This window comes from Leptosomus discolor, chromosome 6 (assembly GCF_034619465.1).
Source record: "Leptosomus discolor isolate bLepDis1 chromosome 6, bLepDis1.hap2, whole genome shotgun sequence".
In the NCBI taxonomy this organism is placed as follows: domain Eukaryota; kingdom Metazoa; phylum Chordata; class Aves; order Leptosomiformes; family Leptosomidae; genus Leptosomus; species Leptosomus discolor.
The window spans coordinates 49,766,291-49,785,788 of NC_141396.1; the positions used below are offsets into that span (position 1 = coordinate 49,766,291).

A 19,498-nucleotide genomic window follows, 5' to 3' on the forward strand; every position below is an offset into this window, starting at 1 on the left:
TAGGGGTAATAACTTCCAAGTGCTGATGTGCTCTTTATGGAAGCAGTTATGCTTAAAACCATCAACGTGCTGATCTCCAGTATTAATTAGTACCTTCTGCAAACTCTCTGTTAAAAAAGCTTACCTTGGAAATACACAGATGAAGTGTTGGGCAGCTCTGTTACACTAGTATTAGCTCACTTCATGGAGCACAGTAAGACTTTGGTTTAATCTGACTGTTCTGTCCCAAAAATATGGGCTGGAGGACTGAAGATCAGGAAAACAAGACCAGTTCCAAGTGCGTGAAGAGTGTACCTGCTGCTCAGGTAGAGTTGAAAGCCCTCCTACCAAGAAAATGGCCCTTGAGTAATGCCTAACCACGCCCCATATTTAGATGCTGAGACATCAGCAGATTTTTTTGTCTATTTAAAACATCATTATGAATGCAGCCAGCTGACGGGAACCCAGAAGGTCTCGGTCTCCAACCTGTCAAAAGTTGTTTTAAGCTCACTGTAAGCTGTAGCAAGGTCATCATTGACTATCACCTTATCAAAAAGATGGCCGTACTGGCTCTCCATCACGTAGGCAGATTTAATCATCTCTTGAAAATCTTCTTCCTAGTAAGATCAGTGCAAGGCATAGTCAGTTCGTAGCAACATCACATAAACTCATTCTGTGGGAAACACAAAACTACTTGCTTATTTTTCATCTCATCAGGAGATGGAAACTGTACTTTTTATTAAAAAAAAAATAGAAATTACCATTTCTAATGATCTCAGAGAGCATTCTCACAAGTAGACTCTGCTCAACAGGCAATTCTTTCATCTCTCCCCTTGCAGTGACACAATTAGTCACTGCACGGTAATTACATTTTCTGTCAGCGGTACCAGTGGAAGATGTTTCTAGCTGTTTACTTTGATGATACATTTAAAGTTTCATTCCTTAGGCCTCAGCGTGCTATTAGTATGGGGCATAATAAAGTGCAGCCTTTTCTTTTAAGAGCTTGGTAGGAGCTGTCTTCCTGTGCCTGATTTGACCCGGCTCAGTGGATTTCTCTTCTTGTTTGGGGAGGGAACAAATCTTAGGAATTTAATTGTTTACGTAACTCTGAGAGATTAAACCCATCCTAAATAAGCAATGTCCTGAAGGTTGCTCTTAAGAACGAACTCCTCTTACATTTTATATACCACAGAACATATTCTTACAGCGCATTATTTCCACACTATTTCAAGTGCGTATTTTACCCAGATACATTCTGTGACTACATTAGTTACTCAATTTGAAACAAAATCTAAAAAATCCTAAATAACATCTCAATGAGGGAAAATGCTACACGCTATAAATGTAGATAAAAAGTATAACAATGATCAGGTTCAATTAAAATATGATTTAATTAGATTTCAAGGAAGTAAATAAGTTACCATTGGGTAATCTGGCTAGTATTTTTTTCCTCATTACTGACAAAAAGCAGCATTTGTTACTTGCTTAAGTTTTTCTCCTTTCTTACAGTGTTCATTTCCCTGTAACATTTTAAAAAATTGTTTCTTTTCCACAAATATGGGCTTTTTATTAAAGTAGCATTTACTTTTTTAATTGATGCTTTATATTTGAGCTTTCCTCTAAATTTAGAGACAATAATACACTTGATAAAACAAGGAAACTCTTATATGTGAATAGAAACATCTAAGCCCAGATGCAAATTTTTTAAAGGAAATCCACAGCATTATTTCTCATAAAAGTATACTTGCATTGTGGGGGTTCTTCAGCGACATAAAATCAGAGGACCACAGAAATGTAAATACCCATGAGCATATCAAACAATTAAAATATCACAGTAAATTTGTGATATGAGAGAAGTTGGGAAACAAGATACTATGTGTAAGCCCTGTCAATGAGATCCAGTGATCACCTTTATTTTCAAGGTGAACCACTACAACAAAACTTCACAAGTTCTCATGTTTTACCATGTCTAAATATACTTACTGTAAAGGGTTTTGCAGTTCCCTTATCATCTTTACTTGAAATAATCTTGGCATTTTTTCTGGTCTCTCTCAAACGGTCAAGTGATGGAGGCTTTATAAATATAACAAATGGTTTAAATTCATATGTTCGTAAGTGTTTCACTGTCTGGGAAGAGGAAAGATGATAATTAATTAGTTTATTTTGCACAATGGAATTTACCGCAATAAAAGAAACTCTCCACTAACCACAATAAACCCATAAAGCACTCCTAGAAGGCTATTTTTCATTTACTGCCATCCTGCTCTGCTGATCGGCATTGATTCATGCAAGGAGAATTTTCATGCGAATGGTAAGAAAACCATTTCTCCAAGGGTGACCATTTCTCTTGATTTCCACACGGGCTGCTGCTAAACCCCATTCAGTCCGGCAGAGGCTGGGCTGGGCGCACCAGTGCCACGGGCAGCGGGAGGATGGAGAGGAGCAGCAGGGCATTCAGGAAAGAAGGAAGAGTTCATCACGTTTTAGCAGGAATAACACTTTCTGTACCCATGAAGAGTAATGGAAAAAAGGCATCTGTGACACAGTCACAACAGGTCAGTGATTTTTCTTTTCAATACTGTGTGTCCACCACGTAACTCCCTGCTGTTCACTCTTCCCAAGTGAGTTGAGCAATGCTATGGACGGAGTTAGGGATAGGTCTATGGTTCCAATTGCAGCACAGGGTGAAGCAGGGACGGCCAGCAGGTTTCTGCCAGGGCCCACAGGAAAGTGCCATGTCAGATAGTGGGATCCCAGGATGGCTCACAAGTCTAGATCCCCAGAAGAATTTAGTGCTTCACTGGAAAATGGCTGTGCTGGACATGCAGCAGTCTCACAGAACAGCCAGGCAATATCAGCCCCAGGAGTCCCTGTCCAGCTCCCCTCCTCCCCTGGTGCGGGGTCTGGCTTTGCTGGCTGCTCCTCTGCCAGCACAGCCCCCCTGCCCTGCTCCTAGGGCACAGCCCTGTGTCCGAAATTGCCCCGGGAACTGTTCACAAGCTTCCTGGTTCAGAAGTCACAGGCTGGCCACACTTGGAGAAGAAATGCTTTAGCTTGGTTTAAACAAACTAGTCCAGCTCCTGGAAGCACTGTGGTTATTAGTAGCATAAAAATTCCCAGTGGAGCTGTTCAGCAGGGTTGAAAGACAAGGTCAATGCAAGAACAAATGGTTTAGAGAGGAATGTTCTTAACAATTATGCAGCCAGCTTCACACTTAGTGCATTCCTTGAGTCATGTCCACCCTGCATGTAAACCCTTGGCATGAACGGTCTGGTTAAACATGTGAGAGAGTGTTACTGGACTGGGTGATAGCTGAAAGCTGGTCTGAAATTGAAGTTTCAGAGAGAACCTCTAACTCAAGCCAGCAGAAAGATGAATGGAAATATAGGAGCATTTTGTAATTAAACCTTTGGTATTATGCTGCAGGCTTTCAATTCACTTAATTACCAAGCTGAATACTTGCCAACACGTATTGAAGTTTCCTTCCTCTCCTTTCAGAGAGCCTTGCTGTGATAAAGGTACCCAGCAAGCCCACTCAACAGTTATTTAGCATGGCACAAAATGTACCTTTTTAGAAACCATTTGTTTCCTGGAATCCCAATATGCAATACGGGGAACTACAAGAGTCTAAGAGATGTGTTTACTTACATGAGGCTGCACATCCAACAGACAAACTTTGTTTTTAGCTAGAACTGATCGAACAGAGTCTAAACTTGTACCATAGTAGTTGTTCTTATACTCGCCATACTCAATAAACCTGTGGCAGAAAGTGAAAACAACTGGAATGATTTCCATTTTCTCCAGAAAAAAACCTTATCAGTTTGGTTTACAAGATCTAATTCAGGAGCAAAAATATTTTACTTTACATGAGAGTTTTACCATGTTTTATAAAGGAAATGCTGTCGAGTACTTCAGCATGTCAATTTTAAGAAATCTTCTACTTTACCACTTTCAAATCAGTAACACCTGCTTGTATTACAGTTAAAGAGAAAAAAGTACTGTAGTCCAACAGCCCACTAATGTTTTCCATCACCTCTTTTTCTGAACTAATGCAATGCAATAAAACAGTGGATAAGCTAAACAATAGAAACTACTGAAATTTCATTGCACACTGCAGAATATCCAAATTCTCTGTCTCAGAAGAGGAGGAGGAGCAACGATAGCACTAATGGAACCAAGGCGGCTGGTTATGTGCTATAAAGGTACGAGCACTATTTGCCAAAAAAGCAAAGCACAGTTTGAAGTTTCAATAAAACCCACAGCTTTGTGTCTAATACACTTTTGCCCTCTGAAACACTGGGGCAGAATTTCAAGCTGCAGTATTTTACAGGCTGCTAGACAGCACGATGCTACCATTGTCTTCATTTTAGTTTATTTTCTGGAGGGTTTACAGGCAGGGGCTTCACTGTAGATCTCTAAATACAAAAGCAGAGGAAGTATCTGGCCTGAAAGAGAGCAGAACTACACAAATATTGACTCAGGCACATTTGCAGCACTTCCAGGGCACCCCCTCCTAAAGCTACAATGCTTTATTGCTATGACAGACGATGCTCTATTAAGAGTGCTCCCCCATCCTGAACACCTACAATTTCAGTCTCTTCTGGAGGAGCTAAGGTACTGAAACTACTTGGAAGCTTAGAAACAGTTGTGTTTGTACATCCTGCTGTTCTGCTCTGTGTTTCTGTCATCTGCTTACATATCAAAATGTAATTTTAATACACCTTCAAATCACTACAACTTACGTCCACTTTGACTTATTATCTAAAATTACAACCAGCCCCATTTTATAATAAAGCCATTGTTTTAACTACAGTTCTAGTTAAAATCTCTTTGACATACTTGTTATTCTGTACATCTGTCTCAAACAAGTGCTTGGAAATGAAAATGTATTCGACACCATCGCTTTCTTGGCTTCTCCTTGGGCGGGTAGTGTCTGCAGTTTCATTAAACAAAAAGAAAAAAAAAGATGCGCAAAACAAGATAATGCAAACCAGTTCAGGAAACACTGAAGAGCACAACACTCTTGCGCAACACTAAGCGTAGCGGTTCCCTCACTTCTGAGAGACATAAGGCTGCTCTGGATCTGGTAGGCAGCACACAAGCACATAACAGGATTGAGTTATAAAGGCATTCAGGAAAAGCAGGAAAAAACCTACTGGACAAGTATCAGATTATCATTTTTATTAACTAGTGGAAAAATCCACTAAAAAGGGGACAGCTGAATAATAAAAGGAGCAGCAGTCCATAACAATTACTCAAGCCTTGCCACTTGTTAAACTTATTAGCATACAAGACCATAAAGGGAAACAAAGCTCACCAACCTGATTTATAAAATGTTGTGTTCATTAACATCACTTCTAGCTATGCTATGTGAAGCACGATAATAAAAGCGCAGGGTGTGAATTTTATGTTTTAGTGCTTTTCTTTTTCTGGTGATCAAGATAGAATTCCTTTTTCTTTCAGTAGCCTTATAGTATTTGCACTTCTTGCTTTCCCTCAAGTACTAGGTTTTGCTTATAGATGACTTATCTGTAGGGCTGCTTATTATGGTCAATGAACCCATTCAAAGTCCTATTTAATACAAGTCTTATGTTACAGCATCACGTATTCTCCAACACATATGAACATACACAACCTGCTGGCAGCAACACAGTCTTAAATGCCATTTGATCTCACGCTCTTCTTACGTTGACACAAAGAGGAACATTGCCAAGACAAGAACCCCAGTTCTCCCTCCAAGTCCTGACTTACTGAATTTCAGGGAGAAGGATTTCTTTACGTGTTTGTTTTAAATTATAACCACGTATTTGGAAGAGAAAAGAGAGAAGGCAGCTTGATGAATACTGGCAATTTTTAGAGAAATATTTTTGGGCAAATGATTGCATATGCTTCAATGTGTTAAATGTTTGGGAACATCTGGCTTTGTTTGTTGTTGTTTTCAATACCCAGTTGAAGCAAATATGTGCAAATTAAATGACTTGCTAAACCCAAATGTATCCATTTTTCTACCTAGTAAATATACCTTATAGAATACCTATGCCTGCAAAAAACCTGTGACAGTATCTCCCAAATTCAGAATGCTGGACCTCTATTTTTGAAAAATCCCTACAGGAAGCTCAAATACAAGTAGAATGCAAACCAAAGAATGAAAGTCTAAAACTGTCAAGTCCTCCACATTAAAGAAAACCCAATAAAATATTGTAGAAGTTAATATAGCAGAATATTATTCAATGTTATAAAAATCACACTGCTCGGTCAGATAGAGAGAAAGACGAAAAAATCCCCAAATGAACTTTTCTAAAGTTAATCAAAGGGATTTAATTCATTTATTCACAGGATTAAACTGTTTATCATCAATCTTCATTTTTCAGCCTAATATATAAAGGCCATTTTGCTGAAAGTAAGCATTGGTAACAAGACTACATTTCACTACTTACAGCCAAATCCAGGGTGTTCTTCAGCTGAGTTTCATTTGCTAAACCTCGCTGACATCAATCATATTAAACTCGTGCTAAAAGTCTACTGCAGTGCCTCTGAGCCAAAATGTCCTATCAGTTTAATCAATGCTATTTAAAAATACAACTGCAGCAGCACTTTCAAAGATTAGAAAAGTAATTTGGATGCCAAGCATGCATTTAGAGACCCAAATTTGAAAGTGCCTCAAGGTAATGCAATAATAAAGGATAATAATGCAAGTATAGCATTAGGAGACTAGAAGTATATTTTTACTTACGTGGCACTGTTACCCCATAATGCTGGGTATCGCTGATCAGTAATTTCCGTTTAAGTTCATTCAGTCCAACCCCTACAGGACCTGAAAGAAAAAAACCCATGCTGTTTCCTGCAGCTAGTTCTCTCTCATCTTCAGGTATAAATACTCTCCGAGATAAGACTACGCAGCATATAGCTATTATACATACTGGCTTTTAATCAGAGTCATTTGGAAACGCCCATGGTTCTACCCTTTCCTAGAATACACAGTGCTGACAAATTTTGGGGGATGTAGTTGTCAGTTACTCTGCTCTGACTTTATTACTGAGGAAAAATCAGTGAAAAAGTTGACAGCAAAGTTAACTTTCTTCTCCACAGCAATCACTGTCACAGGCACCTATCTCCGTCCTCAGCCATACTACAGAGCCCTGCACCCCAACCTGCAGCTTTCCAGCACCAAAACTGGTTTGGCTGTTCATTTTGTCTGAATATCCCCAACTCACAGACTGGAGGGCCCCAGCTGGCATGCACAAAGTTCCCCTGAAGCTTCTCCATGCATCAGCACAGCCTTTTCCTCACTCCCTCCAGCTGCTGCATCCCTTGTCTACACCAGACACCCCTGAGGAGCATTGCTCCCACCCTCTCCCCATGCCCTGGGAGCACTGCTCCTTCCAGCCCCGGCTGCAGGCAGGAATGCTGCCCAGCCTCTGGCTGGCTGTAGCAGCCTCCATCCCCCTTTTGCCTGGGCCAGGGTGGCATTGCACGGGGAGAGGAAGGAAGGACAGCACTCCTCAGGTCACAACCTGTTTGGGATGTTTGGGTTTCTTTCTTTGTTGATTTTCTTTTAAACTATGCTCATCTCCTGCCTGCTGTCTGAACTGGTCCAAAGCAAATGTTTCCTTCTTCACACAGCTGCCAAAAAGAGACCACTCTTGGAAAGAGGATGGCAGGAAAAAACAAAGACTGCATGGAATTTTTTTCACCCGTCTCCTCCACCTCCACTTGAGCACTGCTGTCCTAGAAGCTACTGAGCAGATGTTCCTCTTGGCTTTCAGGTTGTCCCTAACTCTTAGCCATTTGCCAGTGCTGCTTTAGGTCTCCGTGAGGGCACTCTGTCCCATGAGGTCTCAAAGACTCCATGGGCAACTGCTGCCTGTCCCCAGGAGCCCTTCACACAGGGCTCCAGCCTGCCTAGCCCCTTTCATGGTGGGGCCATGGTGTTGTGTGTGTGAAGGAGCTCAGCTCTGCATGCTCATGTGTTTCTGACAGTGCAGTGGCTTAGTTTCTGCAGAGCCAGGGCAACAGCAGAATGCAGAGGAGAGCGAGTCATTGGAGCCATATCCCAAATAACACAAGGATAATAATGTGGCTTCAAGCAAAAATCTTGCTTTTCTAGTAAAAGTGACATATTTATGGACGGAGTCCTTAACAGAGACATTTTAGACATTAGAAATACAAAAACTAATAAACATTTTAATGAAGTAGTGATACATTGGTTAACTACTAGTGAGAGTCAAAAAGCAAACAGATGCTTCAGCACTTTCAGGTGCCCATTTGTAAAAATTGCTATCTGCCCTGTCTGAAGTTAGAAATACATAATGATGAAAAGCAAATGCTTGCTACTTGGCTGCTACCCACAGACTATGGTCTCTCTGTAAAATCTTTCTGCATTTATAGCTTTTATATGTTTACCTAAGTTAAACACACAACTACATTTCAAGTTCCATCTCTGACCTGCCTGTAAATTAATCTATCAGTATGTATAAATGTTTATTTAATATGGTGTACAGCAGCCTCTACTGGTACATGTCTGCAGAGGAAAGCAACGTGTTATGTAGATAATGATGTTACTTTTGTTCTTATTTTAAAAAACCCAACATTTTTGCTTTTTTAATAGTTTAGCTGTTTATGGCAAATACGTATTTTTATAGGAAAAGTAATTAAGATTGTCAATATATCCTAGCAAAGTAGAATGAAACAAGCGGAATTCAAATTTAAAAAAACACTGTATTCCTTTCAAGCAAAAAATATTTCCCATCAAATCTACACAAATATTATTTCCTCAGTCTACATGCTGTCAGATCAATAACCTTTTAGCTCTATTTATATATAAAGAATCCAGGCTTTGCTTCCTGTGACAGATGCTTTGGAAACTTAGATCAAATCTGTTTCCAGACCACAACCTCACTACTACTCTGTCTCCTCTTCCAGATTACCATTTAAAAATAATCTTTAAATTTAACTGCTGAAAGGTGTAGATTCTTCTTTTTCAGTGCTGTCTTCCCAGAGTTCTCGTAACTGCAGCATATGGACGCTGAAGGCTGATTCCTAATTAGCGATGCCATCATTATGCTGATTGTTACACTACATCTCCCAAGTGTAATGTACACTTCTATTCTGAATATTCTTTTCATTTTGATGCAGAGAAAGATGCCAGTTTCTACTAATTATGCATCTGAACACAATTTGAACTCAAGAAGAGAATAAAACATCAGGATTGAAAAGGACAGTCCAAATTCTTGGAGTAAAATACCAGGCATGGGGGATCCATGACTGTAGCATGATTTTGGTTTACTATAAATGACGCCAGGCAGCAATATTTAGGGTTATGGTGACAAATTTGGACTTTTTTTTTTTTGCATGCTGATTCATATAAGCTAAGTAATGGTCGAATCCTGCACAAATGGACTGTAGTGCCTACCTCACTTTATTGAGGGATACTTGCAGAATTAAACCACCAATCATTAAAACCTGCATTAAATTTTGTACCACTCAGACACATCTGAAGACAGCTGAAAAAATTGTTTGATGTAAGTTCAGGTCTTAGGGGGGTTAATCCAACCAGCCATTCTTCATAAATACATACAAAGCTCCTAGAAGTGCATTCAAAAGGAAAAAAAAAAAAAGGGGTCTTTCAGAAAAGATTTTGGGAGTTAGGTGACAACATCCCTGCTGGGATCAAAAAGACCTTGTAGAAAACATGCCTTGACAGTGTGCTGTGGCTCAATTACTAGTACAACTGATCACTATAATGCAATGACTGCACACGCATGTCCAACTGTAGCTCAATGAGATATGCTGTAGGAAAGTAGAACCTCGCTCTTTTGTGTTACAGTAAATTATAACTAGCAGTGGGAGTGTACCTGGAGATTTGCTGTTCACTGAAGCAGGATCTGTGAGTTCATACTGGTGTTCTCATAGGCAAGGCTAGGCAATATGGTACATCCTATGTATTCATTCCTGAGCCGTGCTGACCTACCTATGCCTTCAACTAGGAAGGTTTAATGAAGATAACAATTCTAGGTCTCTTTCTTCACCATCCGGATAGCTCACCTGAAGTAGCATGGCCATGGTAGGCCATTTTCCTGCACCACTGCTGTAGATTTGTTAAGTCTCTGCAAGCCACTACTGAACACATGTCAAAGGCAAGCCAGGAGATGTGGAGAGCTAGAAGCCACTTCCATTTCACTCTCCCTTGCTCTGAGACAGACCTGGCCTCCACATAGCTCCTTCACGATAAAATCAGAGGTGATGGGATTTTTCTAAAAATGTAAGCAATATAAAAATAAAGAACTTTCCAGTCCCAGATTCCTTTTCTTCGCAGTGGTGACTAGAAGGACACCTTTGTGGGGAATACTGACATCTTAATTAAGAGACAGAGAGACTTTTCTGATTGTGTCACACAATAACTGCTCCTTTGTGGTTACACACCTCTGATCCTTGCTTCCACCAGTGCCCTAGGACAGACAGATCACCATGGGTGACTGCAGCACCTGAAAGGCTTTGCACGCTTCTGGTGATAACATGGCATGCACATAAGTGTGTGCACTGAGGGACATGTGCTCACGGTTTGTTACTGCTGACCTTGCTTTATCCTAGCATGGCCCCCTCAAAGCTCTGACTTTAGCTGAAACTACACCTTGTATAGTATGTGTCACATCCATTCTGACTCGTAGGAAATAAAATTTGTGCTAGTCTGACCCCCACAATTACTGAAGCAGAAGCTTTGTGAGCAGGACTTTTCCCTTATTAATATAAATGAAAATTCTAGTGTCTAAATAATACATTTTATATTAAAATATCTGTCTTTGCCTGATAGCACTGCAAGGTATCATGCTTAGGATGCAGGCAATATTTGTGAAGGAAGATTTCAAGATTTGTCGGCAGCCTGGGACAGGCAGTTACCAGAAGATGACTGGTGAGATGATACTGGATGATTTTGTTTTCAGCAGGCTCATCACATTCATAATAACTAAAAGCACAGCAGAAGCATCTGTATCATTACTGCTTCAGATGATCTCTTATTTTAGCCCCAAGGATATGCAGGACTTTATTCATGAACCTACATTTGCAGACAAGGTAGAATCTTGACAAATGAATATATCTAGCTGAACCTGAGACTAGTATCACAGTACAGGGCGCTAAAAATTACTATGTGTGCAAGTTGCATTCTGTACATTAAACTAGACCAATTTAAAATGAGGCCAGAAGAAATTTCTATTTCAATGCTGTTGAACTCCCTTCCCCTAAAAAAGGGCAAAACAAAACCTAAAAAACCTCCTTCCAACAGTAAATTATACATTTAGGCCTAGCATAACACAACAGACATTTAGTGCCCCCACCGATTACAGCTATAAATTAATTATCTGTCCCTTTTTTTCCTGGTACTGCTATCCAAATTATATTTGACGCATTATATTGAATGCTGCTACTGGCACACAAAAAGCTTTTTAAATGTGTTCACTTCTACTATACCTGTATTGCTTAGCTCTGCTAGTTTTTCCACATTTTGCCCAAGACATTTTTATGGTATTGGCCAGACTTAAGCTGCTTTTAATATCCAGAGAAAAACATTAGAATTACTGAAGTCCGCAATAAATTTCTGAACTGCTTTTGTTACTGAAAAAGCACGCTTTCTTCATTTGATTTATTACAACAAAAATCAAATGAAATCTCTAGGTATTCCTTAGATCAGACATATGCAATTTGTTATAAAAAAATCTACTTATCACACTTCTGCACTGCACTCTGTTGATGTAACTGTAAAATCAACTCAGCCATGTTATTACTTGTTGTATATAGCCCACAATCTCACAGTGATCACACTAGTAGGTGGCTGAATTTTAGTGCTGGAGAGTGACAAAACTGTTTATTAAAAACTAAATTTAATGTTCCCTTGGATATGAGTGATATAAAAACATAGCTACTCAACAGTTCATAACAGTCCCTGATAGAGGGTCATATTTCTCTGCTCTGCTGCCTTCAGAGTGGAGGACACTTTACTAATGAAGCATCAGCCTATGTGCTACTGCAAAAGAAACAATAAGTAATGAGACTCACTGGTAGGAATGGTTACTCATTACTCATTGGTACTCCAACGGTTACCTCTGAAAAATTTTAGATAGTGTACTTTCTCTTTTTTTTGGGAGATTGAAGCAATGGATTCTGATTAGATAACAAATGCTGTGGGGAAGCCATGGCAGTGACAGATTATAGAAGAACAGAAAGCTGACTAAGGATGACATCTCAAGTCTTCTGCAGCTATGCTTACATCTGTTCTTGGCCTACAGAAGTCTTTCAACTTAAATAGTCTGTTTTCGATGACCACAAGTATTTATTCTGTTCTTTTTTGTTCTTTTTTTTTTTTTTTTTTTTTTTTTCCATATAGATCTATTGAATGATCTCTCAGAGCAGAACACTGACCTAATTCTTTGTGAGTTTTAGTACAGGTTGACTGCCAGGTTCAGACTAGCAACGATGGTAGCTAATGTTTAAAGCCTTGCTAAACCAAAGAGAGATGACATTAAAAAACATTATCTCCTAAGGCATCCTTATATGCAAGTTGGGACATCCTGTCTGGATAGGTGGACTACTAGACAAGTGAACAACTATACGGGTGATCGTGTCCAAAGGTGTTATTCATCTGTACACTACTGGGGACTCATTACAAGGGGGGGTTCCTCAGGTGTCTACCCTGGGACATACTCTGCTTTGTATCTGTATCAGTAACCTGGAGGAGGATACAGAATGGGTGCTTATCAAGTTTGCAGATGCAAAAATGGGTGATGCAAGTGATTCGCTCAAGGACAGAGCTTCCATTCAGAGGGACCTTGATATGCTACAGGCATGGGCTGGCAGAATTTTGTGAAATTTGATGAGGACAAATAGAAAATCCTGCATCTGGGATAGACTAAGCCCCACAGCAGTACAGGCTGGGGACTGACTGTCTGGGGAGCAGCTTGGATGAAAAGGACCAGGGGGTCCAGGTGGGCAGCGAGATAAGCATGAGTCCACAATGCATGCTGGCAGCAATGGAGGCTAACAGAAGACTGGGCTGTATCAGCAAGAGCCTAGCCCACAGCTAGAGGGAAATGATTCTTTCCCTTTACTCAGCACTTGTTAGACCTTGTGAGAAATACTCTGTCCACAACGGGCCCTGCACTACAACGAAGATGTTAAACTGGAGCAAAGCCAGTGGAGGGCCTCCAGGGTGGTCAGGAGCTGAAGCACATGACCTGTGAGGGGAGGATGAGGGAATTGGGCTTGTCTAGCTTGGAGAAGAGATGTCTTCAGGGGGACCCACTATCACCCTTCTGACACCTGTTGAGAAGAGAGAGGCCATCTCTTCACTGAGGTGTGAAGTGCCAAGACAAGAGAATTCACGGTGGGAAGACAGGCTTCCAAAGTTGTTGTCATCAGCAACCTGCTCTGAATTCAGTGTTAATCCTGCTGAGTGGGAGCTGGACCAGGTGACCTCATGAGATGTCTTCCAATCTAAATGATTTTGTGGTAAGCATTGTGCTAATCAGCAGTCCTCTGTTTTACCAGGTCAAAAATAAAGAAAACAACTTACCAACCAAAACTACAAGCCTGTATTTGTCATTAGGTTGTCGTCTGTATTTTGCAACTTCTTCATATGTTGGGATATCTGCTGTATCATACTGATCACTCTTCTTGCACTCATACATAGATTTGTTTGTTTTTTTATCTTTTCTGCTAAGACGAAAGCTTCTTCTAAAACCAGCTGCAATAAGAATGGGATTTTTTCAAAGTAAGAAAATAAGTCTTCTCAAAACACTTGAAAACAGTCTCTTCCAAACATTCGAGGATTGGTGCACGGAATAAAAAAAAATGTATTATATGTTTAAGAAGCCAGGTCATTAGAACAATATTTTCCTGCAGTTTTAAACTGTATCAAGTGCCTATTTAAACTGCACAATTAAGATTTCCAATAAAATTGTAACAGTTGCAACAACAAGCTGTAAAATATAATTACAATAATATGTTAACATATTTAGATAATTTGAGTATCTTGTACATTAGTATATATATACACAAGGAAATTCATGCAATCTGGGCTCTCATACCACACAATGCATTTCTATTAAATCACCATGGCACACAGACATCAAATGCAACATAGGACAGAAAGGGTTAATAAGAATTAACTCTTTGAACAATTTTTTTGTGCTTAGCTCCATGCTGACAGTACAAAAAGAGTGCACAAAACCTTTCCTGAAGATCTGTAAAACCAAACACTGTTAGTTAAATTCCAAAACACTCTAAAACATCGTAGACAATACAATACCCATATTATGGATATGTTAGCATGAAATTAAAAGTTAATATTCCTATTTCATTTGCATTTACAATTGCATCAACAGTGTGACATCTATAGTGCCTATCTAGAAGACTGGAATTTTCACATAGCTTTTAAGTACTCTCAGAGGGGATAATCATAGGCATTTTCAAGCAGAACAGCACAAAACCCCCTTCTACACTATATGGTAAAAACTAATTTACTCCTCTGTTAACAATTACCTTACACTTCTGCAAATAAATCCTTTACATTGCATTCTATTACATTTTACTGGTATCTCTATGGCACCACTTTTTTTTTCCAGAAGGAACTACAGCAAGGACTGCAAAGGAAGAGTGCAAAGCTGATTTCATTATTTGGGGTAATAAAGTAAAACACAAATTACACTTTAAATACTGGAAAAATACCAACACCTTTTTTTTTTCCCCCAGAACATTTCATATGACAGCAAACACGTGTAAACTTTTGGTGACCCCAGATTTTTCAGCAATATATTTTCATAAACTTGTAATAGCATTTATATTTAAATGTCTGAGAAGTAATCATATTACAATTTTTTCTTCAAAGGTAGTATCTGGCAAATTCAAGACTCAGTTCTGCAAATATTTAGAACCAGATCTGAAGCAAAATCCTCCAAGGCTTAGTTACAGGCTTAGCATTTTGCACACACACAGAACTCCACTTAGCATAAATCTTTGCAGAACCTCGATCACAGAGGATGTTAACCAAGTTGTTTTATTGATGTGAGCCCCTATATCTATAGGAATCTACAACACATGCATACACACAAAAAGAGAAGAAAAATTTGAGAACACAGTGATGTCGACCTATTCATATTCAAAATATGAGTAAGTACAATGAAAATCAATGAAAAAGGAAAAGAGCTAGCATCCACAGAAAAGGCTGATGACATTTTTAAGAGCTGCAGTATTGTCTAGACTGAGAAGGATGTGGGCTGGGATAGAAAAGGGACCAAAATGTGAGACATGAAAACATAATGAAATAAACTGAGTTACATTATTTTATTATTTAAAGAACACTAACACTGAAGTGACTGCAGTCAGAAAAGCTCTGTTGGAGTGCTGATAGCTCTGAGCTTACGCACCCAAGAGAGGGCCTGGGACAACTTGTCTGACCTAGGGTGAAGTCCGTCATGACACAAGGATGTTTTCTTGCTACATAAGAACTACACCTAACTGTATAGACAATTATATAAAGAAAGGTTAAAAGTAACATCAGTAATACAGACACATGAAGTGAGTTACAAGTTTCCTGAGGCCTCATCTAAAAGGCACCAGATTAAAAAAAAACCAAAAAAACCCACAAACAAACAAACAAACAAACTCCAGTTGCCCTAAAAGCAAGCTGAAAATGGTTCTGCATTTTTTTCTACATAATCATTTTATGTGAGGAAAAAAAAAAAAAAATAGAAGAAGAAAGAATAATTCTTCACCATTTGCTACTTAACTGTTTACAAAATAAAGAGCTCTGTCACAAAACCCAGAATCCACGTATCTGGAAAAGTTAAAAAGTAAGGGTAGCAACCAAATGAAGCGAAACCAATCATCTCCATTCCAGTTTGGTGTTGACCTTATAAATACCAACAGCTCTGTGCCTCTGAGTCTCAGAGCACCATTACCAACAGCTTCTCAACCTCGGCTTACACATTGAACTACAGAATCTTTAGGAAAAATATTCTTTTTGAAAAATCTTCATATCTATTCAACCTCTGCTGGTAGGTTTTAGTAATACCATTTGTAACTTCTTCCTCTTTATTCAGATTTCATTATTGAATTACCAGGTGGTGGGTTATTTAAGAATTTTCATTCCTTCTCTTAAGAGAGAAAAAAAATAGTTTTGGGGATTTTTTGTATCAAAAAAGATAAAATCTTTCAGTGCTATCTTCAGTGTGTTTTGTCTCTTGTCACTTTTACAGGCTGCATATAAAGTACCACATAGACTCAGGTGATACACTTCCACTGCTAACATGGGTTTCCTTGACTAAAACATTCGATATTTCTGTGGCTGAAACTCACTGCTAAAATGGAAACAGTAATATTGTCCTCTACATTAAGAAGGTTCCCCAAGTTCAGCTAAGACTTGGACATTACAGAAAAGCTATCATATTAATTAAAAAGAACAAACACAGGAGCCAGAGATAACGAAGCAGGTTTCCAGTATGGCTGATTTCTCTGCAGTGTGCTGGTGAAGACACTCTGTACAATCACTGAATATTAAAACCCTGTGACATGCTGATTGCTTTGCCACTTCAAGACCACAGTGATTTGAAGTTGTTTTAATTGTTCCTCAAAGCACATCTGAATAGCCCTATACAGAAACCCAAGAAAGCTTGCTTTAAGCAGCTTTCAAAACCAAGGAAAACGTACAGTTTGGAGAGGAAGGATGAGACTGTTTCAAATATATCAAACATTTTTATGCTGCTGGTATAAAATACTGCTACTGCATTCCTGGAAAAATGATTCTTCCCCTCTCACATCTGCCATTATATGTCCTCACATATTTGGCTTAACTTTACTGTGACCTTCAGAAGCTATTTTATAAAGAACTGTTAAAAATTATTTTCTATTGAACTCTGCATTTATAATTGCATTATATGTTGGGGAGCTATGACTACGCAAAAGGATTAAGAGGAACTGAAACAACATCGTACTTTCAAGGAATAAAACCATTTGTGAATGAGCAAAAAAGTATTCTGCTAATGTTCATATATTTTACAGTTTAGGAAAGATAAAAACAAACTTCATATATCTGAATTAACAATAGAGCATTATTAAAAATAGAGTGAAAATCACTACAGAAAAACAAAATTAATACTGATATGCAATAGAAAAATAAAGTTTCTATAAAATGATTAACCTTAAAAGTAAGTTCCTATAAAGAACAAAGGGCAAAAGCATTGCTTGCCCAGAACATTTGATAATATAAACCTTGACGAATACAAAAGGAGCTGCAGGCTACACTGTCTGTGGAATATGGATATCAGCAGAGATTAACTTTAGTTGCCAAGTATGCAGACTATAAAATAAAAGGGGAAAAGTCTGTCACTAAAGCTACATACAATTCTGAACATTGAGAAGCTTGCACCAGCTCACTGGGTTCAGCTACATGACTAGAAGCTTAGTGAACATGCAAATCCACAAACTACTGCTGGAATGTAATAGATTTGGTGAAGTAAGCACAGTCTCTGGGAAGAAAATATGAAAAAGAAACGTTCTCAAATTACAGATGTCTCCAAACCTTATAACACTTCTCAACATGAAATAAAAATCAAAAGCCACTACTAATAAACTTAATTAAGGCCCAACAACAACCCAAGAGAAACTATTTATATCGCTAAGAAAAAGAACGAAAAATAAAAAATGCTAGCAGAAACATGTGCTTTTTCTTTTAACCACTAGCAATATACATTTGGGCATCTCAGAATAACATCCTTACATTTACATAGAGAAACGCACTTGGACCTCACACCGAAAACCAAACTGAAAACAGGCAATGCATGAGCATGTCTCCCTTAAAATATTTAAAAGGATGCTGATGTAAAAAGCTGTGCTTACTTAGATTTAATTATATAATTCTAAAGAAGTAGTGAACAAAAGATTGCACTATGCCGTGTGAATTTAAATCCAAATACATCCATGGAAGTAGAAAGTTAATTTCTCAAATTCAGAGAAATTACACTATTAGGAAATATCATAAATTTAATTCACCTACGCTTCATAAATTCACCAGTAATGTTCCAGAATAATATAAAGCACTTACACATACTTTTGTTCATTTTTATTCATTAAAACAAGTGCTTAAGTATGTGTTTAAATTATGTATAGTCTTCACTGAATTTAGTCTAATCTTACATAATTTAGAGTGAAAAAATGCTGTTTAAATGCAAACACATTTACAAGTACTTTTTGCATTCATGTTACCGGCAAAAGTAAGTTTGGTACGATGGCCATTATCTAGGTTTGTATGAACACAATATTTTTGTTAGATATTTCTGGATTTTTGTTTTCCCCCCAATATTGCAATTTTTTAATACTGGCTCATATACTGAGTATTTCTATTGTTACACAGGAACTGCACAAACACAGAGCAGACTTCTTACTCTGCTTGCTTCTGGACTGATTCCCAGCTTGCACATTTAGACAGGGTTAATAAAAATTTAGATTATGTCTGGATTTTTAAGACAAAATTGAGAATAGTAAACAGATGATATTCATCTATATTTACTGTATGTTCATAAAGATTCAAGTAATGTAACTAGAATTTAAGCTTGGCAAAGGCAAACTCCTAATGTTCTCCCCAGCAATTCCTCAGGAAATTACTGCAGAAACATACAATACTATACTGTAACTTAAATATTAGAATTTGGTGAAAAATAATGAAATATATCTGAGTCACTTTAGAGAGGAAAATTCAAAATTAATACTAGCATAACCTTGGACATAAAAGATCTGACCCTAACTGGTACAGACATTCTGCTTTCTGAAAGCTGCCTCTTCTGTTGCTCGTCACGACCACCTCGTGTGTCTAAAGTACATATCCTTTCAGAGAGGGTCAGATGTTCACAGAATATTTTGCTTCACAGATTGAAATGCCAATAAATAGGGAGCCCCAAACCCATAACGAGCCATAAAATCAACCGAAAATTCATTAATTGATGTTAGAATTGTAGTTCACTTGATGTAGTAACACACTATCAGAAGCAGCATGAAATATGACTTAACTGGTTTGGGTTTCAGGAAGTAACTGGTCTGTCTGTACTTTGAAAACTGTTTCTAGCATTTAGACACACAAATGATTTGCCACATTTCAACCTACCTCATACTAACTCTCCATATGTGTGAATACATACAAGGTTACTCAGGTCAACTCCTTCATCAACGGTTAAGCTAATTCAGACTACCTTGCTCTTGTAACAGGTTACAACATACAGACAGGCAGTTACTCAAGTGTCATTAGAACACCCTGAACTTGTTGGTGTGACCCAAGCCCTTCAGCGACAATGTCTTAGGTTTTGTTTTCAGTGTAGTAAGTTTAATCAGGACTTTATGTTACAATAATGAGGAGACTTGCCTTGAAATTCTTAGTTGCTTTCTAATCAAGGAGTGCCATAAATGCCTATTATCTTTCAAGAACATGCACATTCAGAAAAATTGAGATCCTCGGGATTCATTCCAAAAGATAGAACTG

General features: G+C 38.4%; 1 protein-coding gene across 1 annotated transcript in view; it reads right to left on the minus strand.

Moving 5' to 3' along the window:
* Positions 1-416: 416 nt before the first annotated feature.
* The window catches only part of MPP7 (MAGUK p55 scaffold protein 7), a 96,989-nt gene continuing 77,907 nt past the window's right edge, over positions 417-19,498 (minus strand). The window contains exons 12-17 of the mRNA XM_086467327.1: positions 13,544-13,714; positions 6,713-6,793; positions 4,819-4,912; positions 3,628-3,736; positions 1,963-2,106; positions 417-596 (exon numbers count right to left, since the gene is read on the minus strand). Coding sequence (XP_086323453.1) covers positions 417-596; positions 1,963-2,106; positions 3,628-3,736; positions 4,819-4,912; positions 6,713-6,793; positions 13,544-13,714 — 779 coding nt within the window. The remainder of the gene's footprint in view (positions 597-1,962; positions 2,107-3,627; positions 3,737-4,818; positions 4,913-6,712; positions 6,794-13,543; positions 13,715-19,498) is intronic.